This window comes from Coccinella septempunctata, chromosome 3 (genome assembly GCF_907165205.1).
Source record: "Coccinella septempunctata chromosome 3, icCocSept1.1, whole genome shotgun sequence".
Lineage (NCBI taxonomy): Eukaryota > Metazoa > Arthropoda > Insecta > Coleoptera > Coccinellidae > Coccinella > Coccinella septempunctata.
In genome coordinates, this window is record NC_058191.1 from 5513725 (window position 1) to 5539653 (window position 25929).

The window sequence follows — 25929 nt, forward strand, 5'->3', positions numbered from 1 at the left end:
AATTTCCGCTTTGATTATCAATTTGAACGAGCGTGAAAAAGCTTCTGACTTTACATCAGTGATTTCCAAATTTTTTTGATTAATCAGAATCAACTGACTATTGAAGTTAGTTTTTTGGAAACTTCATTGTCCTACGCCACTGTTGAAACGGAAATATATGTCGGCCATATTTCTCCTCTATTCCGGTCAAATTGAAATGAGCAATATGCTCCTTCCTGTTATTCTATATTCTAAGCAAGTTTCAAAATAGGTAAATTTTCCATTGAAGATGATGACCGATCGGGAAGGCCAGTTTTTGTGTCAGTCCCCGAAAATATCGATGCAGTCCATGACATGATTTTATCAGACCGTCGAAATGGGCTAAAACGGATGTCTGAAGCACTGAATATTTCATACGAACGCGTTCATCATATAGTTCACATCAAATTGGACATGGGAAAAATTGCTGCAAAATGGATCCCCAAATGTTTGAATGTTGACCAATAGCGTGCAAGGATAGAAGCATCGCGTTCGGGATAAGGGTAGAACAATAACCGGAGATTACCATTCGACATTACTGACCACTCTACAGGAAAAAATTGAAGAGAAAAGACGCGGAAAGCTATCCAAAGGTGTTTTGTTTTTGCAGGACAACGCCGCTGCACACAAATCTCATGTTGTCATGCAAAAAATTCGTGATTTAGGGTTTGTTACTACACTCCGCCCTTTATTCACCAGATTTGGCTCTATCCGACTATCATCTCTTTCCTCAAATGAAAAAAAGTTTAAAAAGTCGTAAATTTTTTTCCAAAGAGGAGGTAATAAAAGCTGTGGATGTCTGGTTTGCAGAGCGAGAAGAAACATTTTTTTTTTGAAAGGTTCGTTCGTTCGCTGTAATAAATGTATTCAATTAAGAGGAGAATATGTTGAGTAATAAAATATTTTGACATTGAAATTTTGTTTGGTTCTATAGTAGGCTAAGAATTTTTCAATATATCCTGGTATACGTTGATGATAAATTCGCTGATAATGGCGACATCATAGTCGATCAGTTCTTCGAATTTTCAAAGGTTATCTACAACAGTAGATCATCACAATTTTACGTTCAAAACTACGTATGAGATGGACATAATATAAAATCTAAAGACAACATAGTCACAACACAACATCAGACAACCACATTAACAATCAATATCAGTCTCTTAACATTCTATAAGTAATCTATTGTTTACTTCTATTACTTATCATTACAAATATTTTTTTCCTCATGAACTTTGAGAAACGTCTGAAAAACCATTCTTTATTGTTCTTTTTCCCATTGTATTTTTCATTTCTCTCGTTCAATATTTCATTATAATGATTTTGCAGTGAATTTATTTGAAATACGAAAAAAAAATAAACCTACCGGAACTCTAATTATCTTTTTCGCCGACCTAGCTCTGTTTAACGTAGAATAATCTAGCCGTTAATGAACCCTTATAATGGTTTATTTCCTATTAATGCCTTATTGTCACAGGCAAACGAACATTAAATATTCAGCAGCTATTTTTTGTGTGTCGCATTGATTTTCGTAATACCTCAAGAATTCCCATTCAGTTAATAATGAGGTCGACTGAAAAATCCAGTTATCTCTTTTATTAATTAAGCCATTAATGATCTCAAACATTGATCGCTGTCATTAATATCCTAGTTGATTAAATAACTATTTCAACATGTTATGAATATTGTTCATAAATGTTATCCAACCATACATCGAAAATTCGAGAGTTGAACAGAAACCAATTCTAAATCAACCGTCGTATCAACAGAACGACATCAGGATGAATGATGGCTTCATGATGTGAGTGTTAAAAGTGACTTTTTATTTTGTGAGTGAAACAAACAAAATAAAATCACTATTAACACAAATATCATACTAGGTTTTTTTGTGTAACTGCCGTATTTTGAAGATGAAATAGGCGAATTTGGAATGACATCAAACTTCAAAATGCATTTTAATATTCAAATAACCACAAGGTTGTTGTGAATCGCAAACATTTTCAACGCTGAGGTTGCTAACAAATGCTTGTTCAAGAATAGAAGACGCCGTCATTTAAATTGCGTTCTTGTCTTTGGTTATTGACTACTTAATATGTTTGTCGATGCTGGAATGACTGATGAAAGTGTTGATTTGGTTGCTCCTGCGGATATTGAAGAGTCTGCCAGAAGAGCAACTTTGGAACTCCTACCTAAAATGACGAAAATTTCTGAGGATTTGCAGAATTTTCACTTCGCAGAGTCTAACGTATACAGCATGAACTGGGTCACGTGAAATGTGCTCCATGACAAGCGGAAATAAGAAATTTAACGAGCCACTATAAAAGTATTTGGATTTTCTAGGTAGCATATATTTGTGTTGGAATTTCCGCTTTACAACCTACCGTAAATCATAATGTTCAGCTAGCACGGAATATTCAAGAAAACACCAATGTCTGCGTTGGGTGAATAGAATATCTGGAGCAAGTTTAATTATTTGAATTTGAATTTCTTTCAGGCAGGTCTCTAGTGTGAAACCATAAACAAAGTTAGAAACCAGAGAATATTTTGAGCATTCATTTTAACGAATTCAAATCATAACATCATGGTACCTATTTCAAGTATTTATTCTAAATGCAACGCCCGGTATATTTTCATTCATCAAATTGATAGTTGCGGCGCAGCCGAGGATAGCAAGCAGGTGAGGTATTATAGACAGTTTCTTGTCGAGGTGCATATTACATTTTTTCATCGACCTCACATACCTTTTTATGAAAGTAAGAAAGTATGAAGTTACCCGTTTATGGCCTCATCTAAGTGTCCGTAATTACCAATTCCCTGAGCTCTGGTGAAGTGCTACTGTTATCCATATCGCTATCACTATCCATTCTTGATTATACTGAACAGTAACATTCAGACCACGAACTTAATTCACTGGTAAAATCTAGCGGATTTCGTAGAGAATTAATTTGACAACATTAAATGATAGTGATTGTCACAGGCACTTATGTTTGCATCAAATTCTGTATGTATTCACAAAATCGATTCAATCGCTCTGGATCTAATATATTGCTTAGTGACGAAAGCCGGACTAAAAGTAAATCAGTACGAACAGTGAATCAGTACGAAAAGTACTGACATTCGATTGAACTGTTTGTGAGATAAAACTGAAAATAACATTTTTTTATGGTTTTCAACAGCCTGTATCTTTTGAACTGGGTTTTTTTTTTACCTCAAAAATCTACTATTACAATATTTGCACGACTCAAAGACTAACCCTGTTTAAAATAACATAGGTCTTTTGAGGGACACCCTATATCTTCGAAAATATCTTTAGGTTGTGCTATTCTTGGAGTAATTCAAGTTTGCATCAAAAAATTCTGCCAATTTTTGACCGCTACCGTTATATAGTCCGCTGCGGCACTAGTGGGACACCTTGTGTATAAATAAATTTATATAAATATATTTTTCAATATCATGTACAACATGTTTGTATTTGTTGTACCATGAATAAATAAATAAACATATCTACGAGCTACCTGGATATCCAGACTTTGAGCGACTGCTGACCAGATCTGTTTTTTTGATCTATGGTCTGACTATATTCTTCTTAGGCCTAACGCACACGACCGACAATCGGTGGGCGATTATTTTGTCGGTTGAAATGCAGAACACTTATGTTAAACCCGATTGCACCGACTTACTTAAGACAGTATTAACGTTAAGGTCTAACGCACACGACCGATAGTGGGTGAACGACTATTTCGTCGGAGGTAAACGCACACGGATGACAGTCTACCAATAAAATCGGTAGTCAACGCACACGAACGATCATTCAGTCGGTGATTGTAACAGGAGATGGATAGGAATAAGTTAAGATTGAGATATTTTGCGGTTTATTTGAGGTACCGAATTGATTGAAAAGCCAATTTTATATCCTTTCTCCATCAGTATTTTATTCGAGTACTCTGCTGTTGAGGTATCAGATAAATGTCTACTCTTCTGTACGTCACAGATTAATTTTTCAATATCTATATCCATTTTTAATCGTGTACCTACTATTTAACATGCTCGCGTACAGTAATTCACAACAGAATAGAGATCAAAAACCGACTAAACTGTCGTTCGTGTGCGTTGAAGAAAGAAAAACCTATATGCCCATCTGCTTCACCGACAGTCGTGTCGGGTGCAAAAATGGAGCGCGCTAGGACTCTTTTGTAGGCCCGACTAAAAGTCGGTCATGTGCTTTGGTACATTCATAATAGCGGCTACACACTGCCCAACTCGATCGTGCCGACAAACCGACTTGGTTGGGTTGGATGTGAAATCGGTCCGTGTGTAGCTATGACCGCCGACAGAGGATTTGTCGGGTCTTGTCGTACGGCCTAGCCATCCAACCGCACGACCGACCGACCAAGTTGGATCGTGTGGAGCGCTGTCGGGTGGAAAGGAACTCATTCTGTCAGATGACGACTGGAAAGGTATTCGCTGGTGCAAAAATTGCCGTCACCATTGATCCGAGCGATCTATACTCCAGCGATCGTGAAATTCAACTGACCAAGTTGGACGGCGGTCGTGCCGTCTGTACGCAACGCCCAATCTGGTCGTCTCGACAGTTGGCCCGACCGAGTTGGGTAGTGTGTAGCCGCTTTAAGTATTCTGCATTTCAACCGACAAAATAGTCGCCCACCGATTGTCGGTCGTGTGCGTTAGGCCTTTGAATAATGGGTATACGATGAAAAAGGGATATAGACATTGAAAAATGGATCTGTGAGGTACAGAAGAGTAGACATTTATATGATTCCTCAACAGCAGAGTACTCGAATAAAATACTGAAGAAGAAACTTTGGAAGGAAGTGTCTGTTCAGTTGATTGATGACTGGGATAAATTCAAAAAAGGTATAAAATTGGCTTTTCAATAAACGCTGAGAAATTTCTGGATGCACCCAAAATAAATATCCTATTTCTGCTTTTCCTTCTTCGGTACCTCAAATAAACCGGCTGAATTATCGTTCGTGTGCGTTGACCACCGATTTTATTGGTAGACTGTCGACAGTGTGCGTTGACCTCCTACGAAATAGTCGTTCACCGACTATCGGTCATGTGCGTTGGACCTTGAATTATATATTATAATTAAGCATTAAATTAATTTTCAGCCATTACAAAACTTTTGCACCTACATCGTTATGGCAGCAACTAACGTGGCGTGCTGACATGTTCGCCATGTTCCACAAAAATGCGGTCTGACTACTTACTTACGTTTTTTGGTAATGTAAACTATTGTACTGACAATTTTCCATCATTACAAAACTATTTTTATTTCTTCTTCACCAGGAGAAATTAAAAAATGTTGATATCTTCCACCTCAGCTCAGATCTGCAAAGTGGGAATTGAATAAAATTAGATGACATGCTCTCTGAGCTGTTTTTCTGTGCATTCGGATTGTTATAATTGAATTCGTCCATTTTTTTGTGTGTTTTAATCTTGTTCTTTCTTATGGTGGTCTGCTTTTTGGCTTTTTTCTGTTGTTGCTTCTTTTTTCCTTTTGTGGTGGTGATTATGTATTATGTTTGGTATCCTACTATCATGTATCTAATCTGTAAGCATCAAATCATGTTCATACCTGTAGTTGCTTTTAGAGTAAAGGCGCGTACTGGCGAGCAGCTACAGCAACGCCAATAAAAATCCACTTATGTTGCTTGTTGCACTAGTGAGTACGTCCCGTTCGTTGTGAAGCACGTTATTTCCTTTGAGCGTGGCAAAGACCGGCCAGTCTCGGATCGCTTCGAAGCCTGCGACGAACGAAAACATCGTAAAATTTTATGGGATTTTTATGGTCGTTTCTGTTGCTGCTCGCCAGTGAGTAAGCACCTACTGGCCTATATTCGAAAGCACCTTCAGCAACGTGACCCTAGCTCTAGCTCCACTCCATTGAGTACGCCGGCATTCCGCTCAAATTTTTCTGCAATTCATGCGTATAATCGCGCAAATTTGAACACATACATATGAATTACTTAACATAATCGTCCCGAGCGAATTCATTTCCACTTGACACCCAAAATGTGCTTCAGATTGAACACACCTTTATTCGAGTGGAAATATTTCAGTTAGATCATGCCCACTATTTTATTGATTACATCCACGGAAACGTGAAAATTTCAATTGTTTTCGTGAACTTTCATAAGAAATTATTTTTCATGAATAAGTTTTCTAACTATTTTCGCATTCTTTCTGCAACTTACTGCAGAATAGTTGATGTTAAACATTTCCTCTCGAATCGAAACGCTTACTTTTATGTTTAAATGAAATGACAACTCAACACATCCAAGTTTGATGACCCTAACATAGTATTCGAGTAAGATACACTGAGTGCAAAACTTATCGCGGTATTACTAGTTTGTTTTGAAGAACTTGATCGGTGTGCGTTTAATCTAGGTTATGGCTGTTTTAACTACTTCTCGATTGAGCTAGATTTATCGCTGAATAAGTCAAATGCTTCCTCTTCAATGAAATACTTGTTTGTGGTCCAATATTCTCAGCAGTAATTTCTAAGGGAGATTCTAGTTAAGCCTGATCTATTACTCAATATTAGGTGGTTGACGCTTCCTCATGCAAGAATATAAGGATTAAATTTTCAGTCAATTTCACTCCTGGATAATGCGAATATTCACGTAATATATTTGGATGAATGAACAAAATAAGGTTTTGGATATCATATTTCTACGAAAGCGTTGAAGTGCCACAGCATTTTGTGTTCTCGAAATGTATCTGAGATACCAATAGAAATTCTGAGTTAAAAGTTGGAATTGTGAGATGAAAGTAACAATTTTCACTTCAAAGTAAGATTACAGTTCTGAGATTCAAAACTTGCAAGTTGGAATTTTTAGGTGCAAGTTGGAATTCTGAAATATAGGTCTGAATTTCTTCTTAAAAGACGGTATTCTGTGAGTGATGTGAAATTAAAAAAATTAAATTAATGTCGAATACCACTCAGGATGAATACAGATAAAATTTCATTTTTGGTGGTATTACATGTAATATCTACCACATGTAATACCACATCTAGTGATATTATATGTAATAAGAGGGTTCTATTTTGGATCACAAGGTCTGTATGACTGTATGTAACCCCTCTGGAATAAATAAATAAATAAACAAATAAATAAATAAATAAAAATATAATGCTACACAGGGTGCAGCTTGAGCTGACTTGAGCCAGTAAATTATAACAAAAAATATGTACTGTAAGAAAAAAAATTCAAATGAAGGTTGTTAGGTTAAGTTGCCAAATTCCTTATGGGATATTTTAACAGCAATCCTCATTGAGTATGAGGTCCTCTATTGAGCCGTTGTTGAAAAAAATGTGGATGATAAATGATGTTCCCTTGGTTTTGTGCAGATCCGGTTTTGGTCAGACCAATCAGTCCCAGCAAGTCCGTACGGCATCTGCAGTTTGTTCTTACTCATGTGCAAGACACTTCTTCTCTTGAGGTGGCACCAAACAGTCTTTTGTCTACCTCCTAACAGTGTTCACATAAGATTTACTCTAATTTATGATAAGAGATAGAATTCCCTCTTTTTTGTATTATCGGCACTAAAATGTGTATCTATAATATAACACAATAAATCTTTAGATCCTTATCTTTCTGGGAAATCATCAATGATTCTACGTCTCTGAATTTTCTCAGAAATATTCTGAAAAATTAGAAGCTATGGTGCATTTCAGTCGAGGAACAAGAAAAATTTTAATTTTTTTATGTGCTTATATGTTTGATATCTCATATTATAAAATGTTTGATGTTCAAAATTTTTTTCAGATTGGTCTTCCTAACCTCAGACAAATACAGCGAGGGAATGTACAAATTGGAAAATGTCCAGAACTTTGTTACGTGAAGACGATCGACTGGGCAGCTCTCGGAACTTCTTTGTCGTCTTATGCCGATGTCCCAAAATGCAAACACGAGGAAGTATGCAATTCGGAATGTGACGGTGAGTTCGTATGTCTAAACAGATCGTTCAGAAGGGAAGTTATATTTAATTGGTCAAAATGAACCACTTGAGATAAAGTTTCACGTTTTTGTCGCGTTCTCGATACAACCCTAACCCTTAACCGATGAGGTAGGATTTCACTCCCGTGGAGAGTGAGGTGGAGTCTCTCAGACTCCTGCAATATTAATATATATGATTTTTCTTTGTCCATGATTCTTTATTTTTGGCTTCTTCCAATTGAATTACTAAATTGTGAATGTATTTAACTACTTTCAATGAAAGCTATGAATTTTAGTGACAAATCATTAGTTTAACAACAAAACAGCAGAAAATGTGGTACATATATTATCACAACTTCTACTAAATATCAACTGCCGAAAATTAAAGGAGATTTTTTAGGGAAATGAAAATTAATCATGTTTATGAATATGTGAATGAAATAGCTAAAGCAAAAGAAAACCAATTCAATGAAACTGAGATAAACCGACATCATGTCAAAATAACACATTTTCATTCTTATTCATTTCATACTAGGAAGTAAGTCAGTTCTCTAGCTAGCTGTTTAGGAAATCAAATCTGGAAGTTTGGTGATTGTTTTCATATGAACTGTTTATGACATATGCATTGACCATACTTATATCCAGTAATTGGAAAAAGATTGCCATTAGCAATTATGTAGTCCTTCTTGAAGAACCGTAATTTGTGGTTTTCTCATCCAGAGAATCCACCAGCCCGAAAATTCATCAGAAATATGGGAAAAAATGTTCCATTCCAATTAGGCCAAAACTTAATGGTGAGGTGAAATCAGAGAGACTGGTAGACGAAGAAAAGCGCTACTGTAAACAATTACATCTTCAAGGCACGCAGCTCTGATTACGTATTTTGCCAATTTCCATTCTGTGGCAACATACGGAATACTCCTATGGGGTACCTCACCACTAGTCCATGACCTCCTGATTCTCCAAAAAAAGGCTGTAAGAATAATCATGAATCTCAAACAGTCAGACAGCTACAGGGTTCCTTTCCAAAAGTTGGGAATTCTAACTATACAAGCAGTATACAGGGTCTTTCACGAGAAACCTCAACCATATTTATACGGGAAACAATTCCTCCACACAATTCACTCAATGTGTCAAATATTCTCTACAGGCTATTTGAAGATCGATGGTTGGCGAACAATGGTCCACATCTCTGGCCACCACGTTCTCCCGATTTAACTCCTTTAGACTATTATGTTTGGGGTAGGATAAAGAATATTGCCCTGACTGATAAAGAGGACGGCATAGAACGAGTCAGAAATGCGTTCAGGTTTGTTTAGATTTTTAGATTCATAGTTTTGAAACTCAATTTGGCTTTTAAACACTTTTACAGATCTCTTCCTCCCGATGAAATAAGAAGAGCAACGCACGAAGCATTCCTGAGACGTATAAATAAATGTCTAGAAATTAACGGTCAAAACTTTGAGCATCTTCTCTAGTTATAACTGCGAGAGTTTGCCATGGTTCTCCTAATAGTAACTTGAAGTCGGTTTCAAGAAGGGGTGAAAAATCTACAGCATGGTTCAAATAACATTTCCTGAAAATTTCATCTTTTTGGCGTGAAGGGAAAAGAAATAGCTGAAAATTCAAGACGAAAAACAGTTTTTTGTGAATAACTCAGAAAATATCCATTTTAGGGCAAGGGTGTGATGCATACACTCACATTATTTTTTAACGTAGATTCAATATCTGCCATAAAAAAATGGGGTTCTAATTTGAAAAAAATTGATTTTTCACGATTTTGTCATCCCTAACTTTGAAAGCGATTTTTTCACCCCCTGTATCATGAATCGCGATTTCGATTCTTAAAGTGGATACATCAATCTTACATCTTGAAAAATCCCAAAAATGAAAATTTTCCATCCAAAAACCTCGAAGTTATTCTTGTTTCAGCGGAGCTCTATTTTCGATTTTTTTTTCGAATTTCCCGCTCAGAGAGAATTTTCCAACCAAAACTGAAAAATGTTACATCAAAATAACTTGAAATTTTCTGAGGAATCTATTTCTGCACAAAAAAAATGGTGTTCTAATTTGAAAAACGGAAGTTGACGTCATTTCCGGAAAAACCGGAGGTGCTCATGCCTTGAAAATATTTTAGATTTCATCAGCATCGTGAAATACTTATAAGTGCTGAATTTCATGAAAATACGTTCAGTAGTTTCCCGTTTAAATATGGGTGAGGTTCCTCGTGAAAGACCCTGTATATTCTTGAATGCGCTACATATGTGATATGTGTATAAAAATCTGAACCATTTTCCATCCAATGGCCTATATCATCTTTTCAATACTAGAGGAAGAGGAAAGCTCAGCATTCCATTCCACAGAAGGAAATTTTCCTAACAGGTTATTGACTTCTGGGGTCCAAAAGTCTACAATAAGCTGCCTGAATCAATATTAAGCAATTATCAGAGAAGAAGTTTGAGAATGGTAGAAAATACAGTATATTCCTTGGAAGAATTCTCAAAGAACTGAAGTGTGTAGGTATTTTCCTTTTTTTCACCTGGCATGTAATTATTCGATGCTGTTGTTTATTATATTATTATTATTACGTTCTACGCACAACTAATTAAGACCCGGCAACTCACCGTGGACCAACTGAAACTACTGAAAGGTATTGGGAGGCGCAATGTTTTCATTCGATTCGCAAAGAAGTTATAGCCGATGGAAAATATGAAAGAACTTCAGCGTTAAACGCTAGATTGTGTTCTCTGCATCATCGGAACAGCACGACAAAAAAGTTTGACAAACACTTTACCCCGTGAAGACTGGGTAAACCATATTATAAATTCGCCCAGAATATATTATGTTGACATCAAAGATTTAACCGTTTTTGACTTCAAATGAAGACTTGGGACGTGTACATTTCTCTGCCTATCTTTTCAGTTAGGTAATTTTTTCATTTCAATGAGCTCTATAAGTTGGCAGTAAATGATAGACCCTGCGAAATATCAGGTTAAAAAAATTTAGAATAATTTCAAGACCTAAAAAAAGTTTTATATTCACACGGTCTTGTCCTACATAAATATACGACAGCATCAATATCACGAAGTTTCACGATATCGAATCGATAGCTTAAACATATGGATTGCTTTATTTGTTATTTCTCCTGTTGTTTACCATCTGAAAGATAAAATGTATTAGGAGAATAATGAAATTTTATGTAGAATATTTATTATTTATTATTATTTATTTATTTAGTTTAAGTGTCTCGACTTCAAAGGTCATTGACACGGTTACAGTCTATTTTTTAACTATATGTGTACAATGTAAAATTTCAAATCTGACTGTACAGTTGAGTTGCCTTAAGGTAATCGATCAGATTTCCAAAGTTTGTGGAGTTGTGAAGAATTTCCTTTAGGTTCGACTCTATTTTGTAGGATCTCCTTTCGTTTTCATAGTGCGAGCACTCCACCAGAAAGTGTGGAATTGTGAGAGGGCTGCTACAGTGGTGGCACGTTGGGGGGTCTTGGTTGCTCATAAGGTAGCCGTGAGTAATTCTACAGTGTCCAATCCGAAGCCATCTGATTATAGTTTGATCCCTCCTCTTCATTGGTGGTAATTGTATGGGGTCCCATACTGAATCCTGTATATTCCTTAGTTTTCCTCTAGAGCAGCTCCACTGTGCTTGCCATTGCTCGTTGACTGATCTTTTGAGGTGGGTTGCGATGTCTTGTGGAAGTTGAATATGCTTTATTGGGGCATTGGAGGTGGAAGCTTCTTTGCAAGCTCGGTCGGCAGTTTCGTTGCCCTCAATCCCCACATGTGATGGAACCCAAATTAGTACGATTGATGTCCCGAGGTGCGAGAGTATCTGGCATTGATTATGAATTCTTTCAACAATGGGGTGTTGGGAGTAAGGGTTTACTATTAAGTGTAGCGAGGCTAGTGAATCGGTGCATATTGCTACCTTTTTAGAGTTGAGATGAGGAAGTTTCAATGCTTGAAAAATGCTAAAGAGTTCACCTGTTTGAATGCAACATATGGTCGAGATCCGGAATTTCCGGAGGATGGAGTTTCGATTTGTAACTGCACAGCCCACTGCGTTTTCTGTTTTGGAAGCATCTGTGTATATAGTTTCATCGAACGAATATTTTTCTAGTATCTCTTGAAACGACTTCCGAAAGAGTTCGTTTGGAACGTTATATTTTTTGTGTCGGCTTAGTGATGTGTCGACAATTGGGAGGGATTTTAACCAAGGGGGAGTCTTAGATATGGAGTAGGGAATGGTGGCAGAGAAAGAGATGGAAGTGGAGAGATTTTCAACCATTTTTGGGAGAGGAAGACAGCGTGTGCAGTTTGATGACACTCTGTCTCGTGTGTTGATGAGAGAGTAAACAGGATTCCTCGGGTTGGCTGACACTCTGGCAGCGTACGTTAAGAGCATTTTTTGGCGACGAAGTTGGAGAGGGAGTTCGTGTGACTCACAGTAGAGACTCAAATTTGGGCTGGATCGGAACGCTCCAGTGCATAATCTGAGAGCAGTATTGTGGACGACATCGAGAGAACGTAGTGAGTTTTTTGATGCTGTAATATATACAAGGCTGCCGTAGTCCAGTTTGGATCGAATCAGAGCTCTGTAAACAGCAAGAAGCACTCTTTCATCGGCGCCCCATTGGTAATGAGCTAGGGTTTTGAGGATGTTCATCTGCTTCAAACAGTTTCCTTTTATTTTTCGAATGTGGTGTTTCCAGGTGAGTGTGGAGTCAAAAGTCAGTCCGAGAATAGTTAAGTCATTCACTATGGGGAGAACTACACCGTTTAGACAGATGGAGGGTTGCTGCGAGCTCTTACGTCTTCTGGAGAATTTTATGACCTTAGAATGTAGAATATTTGATTCGCTATATTTAGAAACTTTCAAATAGAAATGGTCTAGTCGGTTTTGTGACACTTGAACAAAGGGAGTGCTTGCAACTTTTTGCAGTCGGTATTTCGCCTTCTCTAGCGCAACCACATGGTGGACTTTGCAATTGCTACTGGAAAAATGAAATTTTTGCTAGCTAATAATCTCCACCCTCCAACATAGAAGGCCCAAATACGACTGATATTGGAATAGTGCTCCTAAGTTTGGGTTCTCCAGCATTAGCCCCTCTCGCTTTCTCGAATCTGTCCAGAAGGGGACTATTCGTCTTATAGGAGACCCTAATTACCAGTTGTTTGGCTCTGTAGCATCGCTGCGCTGTGGTCTGTCTTTCCCTATTCTATAGATAGCCATAGCCAACGAGTTTTCGAATTGACTTCTGTTATGCTACGGTTTGAGAAACCTGTCAGAATAATTCGTCGAATAGCTGAATCCCATCGGTATACAGAGTGGAGTCTCAGACATCCAGAATGGCTTTGTATGATTGTACTCGTATACCAAGGGCATTAAGGCATTTGTAAATTTCTGCCTTGCAGTGCCTTATGGATGAATTTCCTCGTTTTGCCTTCCATTGAATTACAGTACCTACTCCTCATACTCAGGTCTGAGTTGCTTGGATGGTTGCGATTTATTAAATACTACCGTAAACCCACGACTTCGCTCGAGCAATATTTCATGGGAAAATGCTAGTTAAGATATCATTACATTTATTTTAGGAAGAAAATGAGCAGAAAATCAACAAACCTCACTATGATGAATGAAATCGAAATAATAATAAGCATATATCGAAAACTCTCACGATCAAGAATACTAAAAACAAACTCCAAATACCGAAAAATATGCGCAACCTTCTTGAAAAAACTATAGAAATTAATATCACGTAAAACCTACTCGAATACATTCTCTACACTATAGTGAAATCCTTAACAGAATCGAACTTCTGGTTCCGGAGATATATAGAGACGATCTTCAAGTGGAATTCTATTTGGGATTGAATTAAAAATGTTAAAATTGTCTAATTGTGTACCTAGCGTCGGCCATAAAAGCCGTAAATCAACAAATTCATGTACGGAGCCTATTTAGATGACTTCGACATCCCTTCATTATATAAAATAGTTATTTGTGCAACCAGTTGAGAAAAGTATTATTTTTCGCAATGAGCGTATGTCTGAACACGAAATTTGAAAAATAGTGTTTCCCAATGTGTTTCACACAATGTTTTTTCGAATTTTGAATAGGATGTTCCTTTGAATTTGAATAGAGAGCACCAAAAACATCTATACAAGCTCACCTCGAAGATTCTTTTCAAATGGTCTAGTGTCGGAAATATTTAATTTTCCACTCCATTACTTTGGAAGCAGATATCTTTTCATCATCAATTGCGAAATATTTTACTATTCCTAACTGGTTGCGAAGATTGAAACGTTTTCAAACGACAGTTATTAGTTTTAAAAAGTGTCACTTTGGGAATCAAAATCAGAAAACCTACTCTGATAAATTCTCTGCACTCTTGTAAAATTGTCATCAAAATCGGACATCTGGTTCCAGAGATATGGAAGGACAAACATACAAACAAACAAACAAACACGAACTTTCACATTTATAATATTAGTAAGGCTGCTTTGAACTGTTCGTTTAAAAACTCTTTCATAGCTGTTTTTTCAGTGATACTCAAGTTTTGAAAATCTGGTAACTTTGATTTCCCAGCGAAAAGAAACGTTATTTCCTTATCAGAACTAACGTTATTTCAATCAAGAAATATTCCTACAAACTCACAAAAATTCTTAAATGAACAGTAACGGCGTCGTTTCAACCTTATAAAAAATGGGTGATGTGATTTGCGTCATCCTGCTTTTGATTTAGGCATTGAAACCACCGTTATTATAAATCCTGAATCATATTTAGGGTCTCGTTAATTACCACGAAGTAATTGAAGGATTCGCATTTTCAATATAATTTCATCTTAACGAACCACACTTCATATCAATCAGATCATTAAAACGTGAAATTTCTTCATCTAGGTCACTGTTGGGCGCCAGGAAAGTGTCAAAGGATCTTCGATAATTGCCACTCCGAATGTTTGGGTTGTTCAAAACCCAATTCTGCGAAGCATTGTTTAGCATGCAAGAATTGGCAAAATGGCGATACCTGCGTCAGCCAATGTCCGTCCGATAAGTAAGTCAATTACATACTTCATTTCTTTTTTCCTCTCGAATTATTGAGAGCGCATTAGTTCTATACCTTTTCAAGTTCAAATTGGCGCTAATCAAAATCAAAATGACATTAGTCAAAATCAAATTGACAATATCAATTTCAAACTGGCATGAATCAGAGGCAAATTGGCATTAATCAATTTCAAATTGGCATTTATCAATTCCAAGTTGACAATAAACAAAATCAAATTGGCAATTCTGAATTTGAATTCTTCATTGAAATAAAATGTATTAATGAAAATTATTGAATGATATATTCAGTAAATAACGTCATAATTAATTAAAACTATTCGAGAATAACGAATTTTATCAAAAAATTTTTATCTTGCATATCGAATGCAGAAAAAATGAATATTTGGATATGAGCGATGAATTTTGCACAATTAACAACCTTTGCCTTGCCAATATTATTTTGAAAGATATTCTCTAATTTCTGGAAATTCTGGATTCTACCATTTCGTTTCATGTTCAGAACAGAGACGTAAGATCGTGTGATTTTTAATAAGTTCCCATAAAAAGAGACGATTTCAGACTCCCATTGTGTTTCAGAATCAATGTTTATAACTGTTCGCTGTTCTTTGGATACCCATTAACTATTTCATTTCGCAGAGTATGCAAAGATTTGAGAGACTCCGAATACATACTTAGTAACACTTTTCGAAATGTTGCCATCAGAAAAACTCATAATTTTTGAACGAAAAAGACAGAGAAAAAGAGTTTTGTTGATCTGTGATGAACTGATTCAGTTCCATTCGAACGTTGATGTTCGATTTTTACAATTGCAATTTTATTATGTTCAATATCAATTTTACACCATTGTATGGTAGATGAGATTTTGATAATATATATTTATATGTTCAATATCAATTTGAAATTGAGAAATGCCAATTTGAAATTGATAAATGCCAATTTGCAAATGATAAATGCCAATTTGAAATTGATAAATGCCAATTTGCAAATGATAAATGCCAATTTTAAATTGATAAATGCCAATTTGAAATTGATAAATGACAATTTGAAATTGATAAATGCCATTTTGAAAATGATGAATGCCAATTTGAAATTGATAAATGCCAATTTGAAATTGATAAATGCCAATTTGAAATTGATAAATGCCAATTTGAACTTGATTACTGCCAATTTGCTTCTGATTCATGCCAGTTTGAAATTGATATTGTCAATTTGATTTCGACTAATGTCATTTTGATTTTGATTAGCGCCAATTTGAACTTGAAAAGGTATAGAAAACCAAACAGGGTTTATTGGATCCGATTAGTGAAAGAATAGTTATTGCTTGTCATTCATTATTATTATAAAACTTGTCGTACCTTCCTGCTATGCAGGACGAATTTTTTCAGAAGAAATGTATGCATGGAGTGAAAATCTCTCGGAAACTTTCCTTGAAAACACACTTCACAAATATCAATTGTATAAAGAAAGGTGTGAGCATAATCTTGGAGTGATATTCGACGATCGGCTAAAGTTCGATAAAATATTCATTGTGCAGGTGCAGGTGCACATTCCCGAAACGCAACGGCTAAAAAACTTTTCAATGGACACGCGAAGGCTGATGTCTCTTGAATGGTCGGATAAGAGAAGCATTAACTGCTATTTTGCATAGCTCTTTTGCATGAAGACCGATTCACATTCGACGGAAACCGTGGAAAGTTTGACGTCGAATAGATAGGCATGGGCACTGTGGAGGTATTTAGGGAGCGGAGCTCCTACACGAAGACAAATGAAAACTGTTAGCACAAACGCCGTTTCTCCACATAGTAACGAGATCTAGAGCACAAAAAAAAAACAGAGAACACACAATTTAGGTGAAACGAGAACTTAAAACTTTAAAAGCACAAGCAACAGAAACAGAACACTCTCGCTCTTCACTTGCCAGGAAGTTTCAAACGCTCTTGAAGAGGTCAAGCTACAGGGTTTGATAATATACACCTCGAATTCCTAATACACTGAGGCAAGTGCGCTGAAGTCTGGATGGCTCTCTTCTGCACATATATTATGCAAACCGGTTATATCCCAAAAGAATTTAAGCGATCTAAGATAATCGCTATACTGAAATTAGCCAAATCAGCTGATAGCCCCAAGATTTACAGACCAATAGCCCTGCTAGCTGTGACCTATAACCTATAAACTACTAGAACGACCTATTTATAACAGAATTACCGCAAGAGTATTCGAAGCATTCCCAGCGACACAATGTGGAGAGAGGGCATGATATGCAAGCTCATTCATGTAGTACCCTGCAAATTACGCATTCTCTGAAAATGCCATCTCATTCATTGGCTTTCATCTGAATAACCATTCTAAGAGTGTTCTCATAGATAATGTTTTATCTTCCTCGCGTAGACTCACTTCTGGAATATCACAAGGGTCCGTTTTAGGACCGCTGCTTTTTGTTATTTATGTATATGAGTAATATTCCTACTCCCATTAAATATTGTAAATATCAAGCTTTTGCTGATGGTACTCAGTTCAAGATAATATAGGGTTTTTCAACACGAACTTTGTTTTGTAAATCAAAATAAAACAATAAATTCAGATGACAATGATTCAAATTTTCATTTTATTCAGACAAGGATGGTTTGGCAATTACGAATGGAAAATGATATCTTATAAATGTCCACTACGACCACGGTTACAGCGGTGTTAAATCACATGATCTAGCTAGCCCTGTAACAGCTGAATTTCGTGAAATTATGCGATCAGGAAATTTGGTTTGCAATAAATCCATTGTTTCGGTAGATGTGTGACTTCTGGCACCGTCTCGTTGAAATCACATATTTGTGATATCCATATCTTCAACAATAGGCCAAAATTTAGTTGTTAACATCTCTCTGTAAAACTTTTACAAATCCACCATTTTCATAGTGAATTTTTATTATTCTGAAACGATTTTTGAGTGAAATGGAATTCATAGTAACAATTGCCCAAGTTTCTACTATATATATGTCAAAAACCGAATGTCAAAACTTTCATGTAGTTCCGGTGGGGCCATAGTGAAAAACAAAGTTCTTGTTGAAAAACCCTATATAAACGGCGACCTTGACATGGTCAGAAATCATCTTAGCAATCCTTGACACTCCAGTGCTCTGTTCAGAAATCTTTCATCAGGTTTGACAAGCCAAGCCATGTTCTGAAGGTCAGATTTCTCGATTTGTTGTGTTAATATTGGACTAACGTTCCATTTTTCCTGTTGCTTCTTCCCTCTCATGATGCGAATATTTGTATTGTTCTCCTCTGTATCCCATTGGGTATACGGTATGAATAGAAGAAAGTATAATGATGATTCTTTAACGTTGATTGTAGAACGCATTAATATTTGTATGTTTGTATGACACAGGTTAAATGCAAGCAAAGCCGTAGGCTAAACTTCGCCTATATTATATTGAAAAAGTGAATAAAAGACTCTTATTATTATTATCATTAAACTAACAGCATGCTAAACGACCGAAGCTTTCGGGTAGCTATGGTATCCGACATCAGCTTCCCAAGGAAAGTGAAGAATGGGCTACCACAGGAATGAGTCGTTGCCCCACTACTCTTCAGCCTTTACATTGCAGACATAACTGTGACAAGATCGAGAAAGTTTGGTTACGCTAAAGAATGGGTGCTTGCAAGAAGGTGCAGCTCGATCGAACAATCAGAAGAGATCCTAACGACAGATAAAGAAGAGATGAGAAAACTCCACACTGACCCACAAGAAACATTATAGTTTAAAAATTGTGTTGCACAACCTGGAGAGCATCGGCCTCCACCCTGCGTTCTTCTTCTCTCAATCTGGTCACTCCACTCGGGTTGAACAGTCCACCAGTTCGTACCAGTGTACGAAAAATAGATGCATACCAACATGAAAATGATTGGTATTCTCATCAAACCAACTATCAGGCTATCCCCAGGTTTCATATAGCTTGATCGGGGAATCAACGCTTGATTGACGAATAGACGTCAATTTGTTCTCAATCCATAATTCAGTCATGATTATTCAGAATATTCTCGCATCAAATTATGATGTTTATACGTCCATTCAATTATTCTCAATTGGAAGTTCTTCAATATATTCAGAAATAAAAAGGTTTCAGTGATTTCGTTTTAGAAATCGAGTGACCTTCAAATTGTTGATCGGACAATCAAAGTTTTATGAAACCCGCAGTATGGCCTCCAGTCCTAACCTAAACCACATTCCACCCCATCAACTGCGACGAATAAATGCTCTCACAAACGCGTATAGAAGATGCCAAGCATAAACCTCTTCAATCCAGAAGACCACCGACAAAAACGTCTGGGGGAGATGGGTTCAATCTGGTCAAAGCATGGACTCAAGAATGGACTACACACCAAAACAATAATATGCCGTGCATCACTCAAACTCTGCCGGGATTCAAATCACCACGTAATACATGGTAAACAGTTGTATTCGGGTTCGAACAAGGACCGTTCTAGAACTGTTCGGTGTTTGCGCATTAGAATGTTCTTGTTCGGGTTTTTTTGGACTGTTCTAGGAGTAACTTCTTCGTGTTCGGGTTTTGTCAGAATCATCCTGGGACGATCCTAGAACTATCCAAATTCAGTACCTGAGAACTGATATTTTAATAACGTTTGTTTCGCGTTCGGGTTTTCATGAAATGAGAACCATCCTCGAACAATCCTAGGATTCGATACTAGGGCGCAACAGTTCTGCGCAGTTCTAGAACAAATCTCGGACTGTCCGAAATTCGAACCCGAATACAACTTAATAGAATCGGCCTGACAACAACACAACAACATAGAATCGGCCCTAGGATAAATAAATAAATCTACACCCCCTCTCATCCTTATATCAGCGATAATAATGTTTCTCTCTCTTTGAATGAGTATATAGTCTATAATCGACTTTTTCCCTAGGCTTCTCATTTCCCTCGTATATCCGTAGCAAAAATAAATATATTTTAACACTGATCTCTTGTACTTTCCATGCAAATTACAAGATAAGGAATCACCCAATCATTTTATGAAAACGTTAATTTTGTTCATGGCAAATTCTCGAAGACGTTTATTTTCCGTACTAAGTTCGCATTGTGAAGAATACCTACTAAGACTCTTATGTAGAATGGGAAACAAAGCGTTGATCCAAAACCCGAAAATGTTTTGACAAGCGTCATAACCTCACATTTTCGTACTGTACTACTGTACAGTATGGAATGTATCAAATTTAAAAGGCACACCGACTACTTTTATGAAAGTGAATGGAATTTGCACTGCTATTATGGAAAGAATTATTTTCCAGGTAAAGAATTTTATTGCTTTCTTCATACTGAGATGATTACAATCATAATGAAACGTAAATCAGATTATCTCCATCCAAAAAATTTTAAATCACTAAAGATTGTGATCAAGTAATTGATTTGAATCAACTTATGAATTCACCTATTGAAGCATGAGATTCAGTTATTTCCATCGTTGTTGAATTAACTTCTGCATAATAATTATCAAGTAATGGATAGTATTCCTTATTGGTTTTCAGGTTTCTCAACGAAGACTCAATGGCTTGCGTTACCGAAGACGAATGCAACAACTTCAAGTCCCAGTTAGACATACCCACCTGGGTTTTTGGAAAATGGTGCCTTCGTAAACATACATGCCCAGACAATTACGAGCTAGTGGATCAACCTAAGACGACCTGTAGATTGTGCGAGGGACCTTGCTACAAAAAATGTTCAGGTACTTCTATCAATAACAAGCAACATATGGAGCAGTTGAAGGGTTGCACCCACATCGAGGGTCATCTGGAACTGAGAGTGAGAAATGCATACGAAATCGATCATCTGGAGCACAACCTCCTGAACATAACTCAAATAGATGGTTGCTTGAAAGTGGCCAGATCAGACGCATTAAGTTCCTTACATTTCTTGAGAAACCTTCAGAGAATCGGTGGGGTAGATAAGCACAAATTCTGTAATAACCACACCGTTTACGTATATGAGAACATCAACCTCAAGACTCTTATCGATGTTGACCGCATCAAGACAGGAAGCGATGTCAGCATAGGGTTCCACAATAACCCGGAACTGTGTATTTCTGAAATAAAAAAATTCGCACATGTTTTGGGTATGTCGAACTCGACATTCGAAGAAATGTTACAAGCGGAAAAAGATGTGTCTCCTTACTCCAATGGAGACAGAGCGCCTTGCGGAGATCTCATCTTGAATGTAACTGTTGTTGAGAGCTTTTCAAAGAATGTGACTTTCCAGTGGCCTCCGTTCATTTCAAATAATGATACAGTGATAGCCTATACTTTTTTCTATATTCTAAACAGAACGTTGCATGAAGAGAACATTCATAATTACGACAATATGATGTGCAACGATAATGGTTGGAGGAGTCAGCTTATTGCTGGTAACAGAGTTAATATAACACATCTTATACCTTTCAGCACCTACGCCTATTGGATCAAAGTTTATTATATCAAGAACGACAGGATGGGTATATCCAAAAGTACGGAGATAAAATATTTTGAAACAGCCCCAGATGATCCAGATCTTCCAACAGATCTAGAAATACGACCGATATCCCCAAACAGTATCTTGATCACTTGGGAAAGTCCAGAATCCACAAATGGAAACCTGGACCATTACGAACTTTATGCTATCCTGGAAAGAGATGACGCTAAATTCATAAACCAGAGAGATTATTGTACCTACCCACACGTCATCAACCACGTCGTTCCTCCGACTAAAAAAGTACTCAACAAAACCAACGATGACGAGTGTTCGTGTGAAATGCCTCGGGAAAATCGACGCATCTTCAATTTTGACCAGTTCTGCGTGGACCAAAGCGCAATTTTCCCCACCAAAGACTGCAACCATTTCAAATACCGGATGGTAGACAATCAACCTGTGAAAAAGAGAGTGAAACGTTATTTAATTCAAGACATGATAGAGAAAAAAATACCTGCGAATGGTAGTAATAGTTTTCTTCTGAGGGATTTGAAACCATTTTCGAAATATATATTGTTGTTTTCAGCGTGTAACAAGAATTTCAGAGGCAACAAACTGTGCAGTGGGGTTTTGTTCTCTTGGGCCAGAACTTTGGCGAACATAACTGCGGATCAAGTTACAGACACCAATGTCAGAATTCTCAAGGGAAATACGGTTTTACTGACTTGGAAAGACCCGGAAAATCCGAATGGTATGATTCTCGCTTACAACATCGAATATAAGAACGTCGATAGTTCCAAATCCGCCAATGTACCTGATTGCGTCACGAAAGCCCAACATAATGACAGCGGTTACGTTTATAGAATAGAGAACATGGACCCGGGGGAGTATACCATAAGAGTGAGACCAGTGTCGTTATATGGTTCTGGAATTTACAGTAGCCGAATTGTTTTCCACATCAAAACCCCACTGAAGACTTGGGCCATCTATTTGGTTATAGCTGTTGTTTTTTCCGTTATGATATCATCGTACATACTCTATTTGTGGTACAAGAAGAAAACGAAATCTGAAAGGGTTTATCTGATACCGAGTATAAACCCCGAGTACTCTATGGCCGTGTACATAGAAGAAGGCTGGGAACTGGAGAGGGATGACGTAGTAATGAACGAAGTTCTCGGACAAGGAAGTTTCGGTATAGTTTATAGTGGTTATGTTCGGTCCAAAAGTTTACCCTGTGCTGTGAAAACAATGAATAACACTGCCTCGCCTATTCACAGGACTGAGTTCCTCAAAGAGGCGTTCGTCATGAGGGCGTTCAATGACGCGCATCACGTGATCAAATTATACGGTGTAGTGTCCAAAGATGATCCTCCTCTAGTCATAATGGAGCTGATGGAGCGAGGTGACCTCAAACAGTACCTGAGAAACGCTAGGAGAAACCCCAAAGTTATTTCGCTGCCAGAAATGTATCAGATGGCTGCTCAGATAGCTGACGGTATGGCGTATCTGTCGGCCAAGAAGTATGTGCATCGAGATCTAGCCTCGAGGAACTGTATGGTTGCAGGCGATCGGACTGTCAAAGTTGGGGATTTTGGAATGACCAAGGATATTTATGAGACTGACTACTATAGAAAAGGTGAGTTGGGAATTATTAGATTGTTTGAGAGAAAGTACCGAAAGTTGATGCAGGAATTAATTTGAATCAGATATTATAGAGTAGAAAGATAGGAAACGGAGCGACTAGAGTGATGTGAGCGCCATCTGTGTTTCAAAAGTGTTTTTAAGGCCCTAAGACTGGTTTAAATATTAATTCGAGGGACATTTGCAGAAACATGAAATTTTGTGAGATTTCAGATGGCCATTTTGATCAAAGATTTTTTTAATGTTTTGATTCTCGTACCTCCTTTTGATTATTAAAATCGTTTGAATTGCTGATTATTGAAATGTGTGTCTAATTTCTTGGTGAAAACCTCAAAATATCGTTCGAAAATTATTGTATGGTGAAGAACTGTGGATCAAATAGAAAGGAAAATGGGAATGTGAGTATTAAAACTGGTAACATGTGACTCGGTCATTCGTTGATTTTTATTTTCAGTTCTACGAAGTGGATGAAATTTTCAGAGCATAAAGGCCTGTATCATTACCCGCTCAAATTCTTAGGATTAGACTCAAATGCTTGTTTATATATTTTTGTTTGGGTACCAAATATTTCAGTTTACCTTCACCCACCTGAAGATGCTATAATGATAGCGAAACACACGTCGTGGTTTGAAAACTCATTCTGTGGAAATCTTTCAATGACACACATTGATATAGATATCAACAAATGTTACTAGTGGAATCGAAATTGCGGTGTTGATTGCATAATGAAGTTCATGCGAACTGAGAGTATGGAGCATATGCATGTATGCCACACAAATCTCGTTCTGGGAATCACTTAGAGAAAACTCAGTTGAATCTCGTTACCAGCTAGGTTGCGCTGGAGTTTTGACAATGCTGCCAAGCTTCTATAACTACTATGATTGAATTGGTATCGCGTTGAGTTGTGTCATTTTGATAAGGGCCAAGTAAAACCGAAACCGTGGTCAACATCTTCTCTTCTTCGATCAACTAGTATTTCTGTTTCTTGTGCGATTTAGATCATAACATTTTTCGACATTTATCCCAATGTGTGTCATGGAGCTGAACTGGTTTCGATTATAACTCTCCGCTTTGATTATCATTTACTTTATATCATTTAATGATCCAATTTTATTATCTAGGTATTATTTTCATCTGTCATTGTCAAAAAGCGAACACAATTTCTTACAGAATGGATGTAAAGGTATCTGTTTCTCGAGTAGTTCTTAGGTCTACTCGCCTGCCACTTTTGAGGGAGAATCAGAGGCTCACTTCCGGTACATACAATCCTCCATATGTCGAAACTGGCTGAAGGAATTATCAGTTTATGTTTATTCGGCCAATAGCTTGTTCGTTGGGGCGCCAGTAGAGAGTGGCCAAAATTCGATGGTATTAAATGGCAGCTCTGTAACCAAAAGGGCAAGACCACAAGATCCAAGAAGTATTTGGATCTGAACAAGAATAACTTAGCCTCCTCACTGGCTTCCTTAAAGGACAATGTCGCCTTAGAAAGCATGTGATAAAAATGGGGATATCAGAAACTGACGAGTGTAGATTCTGTGATGAAGAGGAGGAAACTCCTATTCACCTTGTTACAAGATACCTCACCATTGCAAGCTTTTCAAGAAATATTTTGGACTAGAACATTATAGGATGAATGAGGGCGAGCTGTAGAGATGTAGAGGGCGCTGAGAATAGCTCTGTTGGGGGCCACAATAGACCTTAAGGTCGCAGTGACATATTTTTAACTCTCTTATCAAACTATAAACTAAATTAAACCGAAAGGGCTAGGGAAAAATGGATGGTACGTTTCCAACCACGATTTTCAGAAGCTGGATAATGGCCAAAACCATATTTTTCTGCTTTCAAATTATAGGTAAAAACAGATTTTTCCATTTCTTGAATTGATGCCACTATTTTGTAAGGTTTCAGCATTATCGTTAAACAAAATGTAACATTCTACAGTCATTTTTTATGTAGAATGCTGTGGCGTAGTCAAAGATATTTTGTATTTCGCCTCTTTGCCTTCGGTGATATAATGGTAGTATACAGGGTGTCTCAAGTTCGAGTGCCTATTAGACGTTTCTGGAGAACTAGACATATTTGAAATCTGAAAATGGGGATTATGATATTGTTCGAAGTTCTCTACAGAGCTAAAATATTTTCGAAGCCCAAAAACTTCCGGTTATACAGGGAGTGAAAATAAATTCGACGAAAAAATTTTTTTTCAATTTTTCTATTCCTGGTATGATCGAGTATTCAATAGTGAATACATTTCTGTTAAAACCATTGTATTAAATCGAATAGTTTTCAAAATATCCTAAAAAAACTGGAAAAAAAGTCAAATATGTTCAGTCAGTAATATGTTCATTATTCTTATTTTAAATATCCTGAGCGTAAACCGTTTTTACAACATCGAAGAGGAAGGATGTGAAAAGGTCATGCATCTTTTGGATTTCAAAAATATCATCACAGGGTGTTTCAAAATGTGTGTTGAAAATTGTGATCTTAAATTGGCCATAACTTCTGTTTTTCAAATTAGAACCCTATTTTTTCATAACTGTGTTGGATTCTGCGGTCAAGAATAATGATAGTTTTCTCACTTGATTATGCTCCTAAATTCAATAATTTCTGAGTTATTTGAGATTTTCTGGATTTATATAGTACGTAGAGTCAAATTCTTCGAATCTGATTCATAAGGATATTCTGTGAGCATAGAAGATAAATCATCCCATTTATAATTCACAAGTGTCAGACAGGTCTTATTGTTAGTCGTTATGAAATTTTTT

The 25929-nt window shown here is 37.0% G+C and overlaps 1 protein-coding gene across 1 annotated transcript in view; it reads left to right on the forward strand.

The window, feature by feature from the left end:
- Positions 1 to 25929, forward strand: part of LOC123310475 (insulin-like peptide receptor) — a 137678-nt gene that overhangs the window by 102321 nt on the left and 9428 nt on the right. The window contains exons 2-4 of the mRNA XM_044893945.1: positions 7812 to 7983; positions 14901 to 15054; positions 20608 to 23156. Of these exons, the coding sequence (XP_044749880.1) occupies positions 7812 to 7983; positions 14901 to 15054; positions 20608 to 23156 (2875 nt within the window). The remainder of the gene's footprint in view (positions 1 to 7811; positions 7984 to 14900; positions 15055 to 20607; positions 23157 to 25929) is intronic.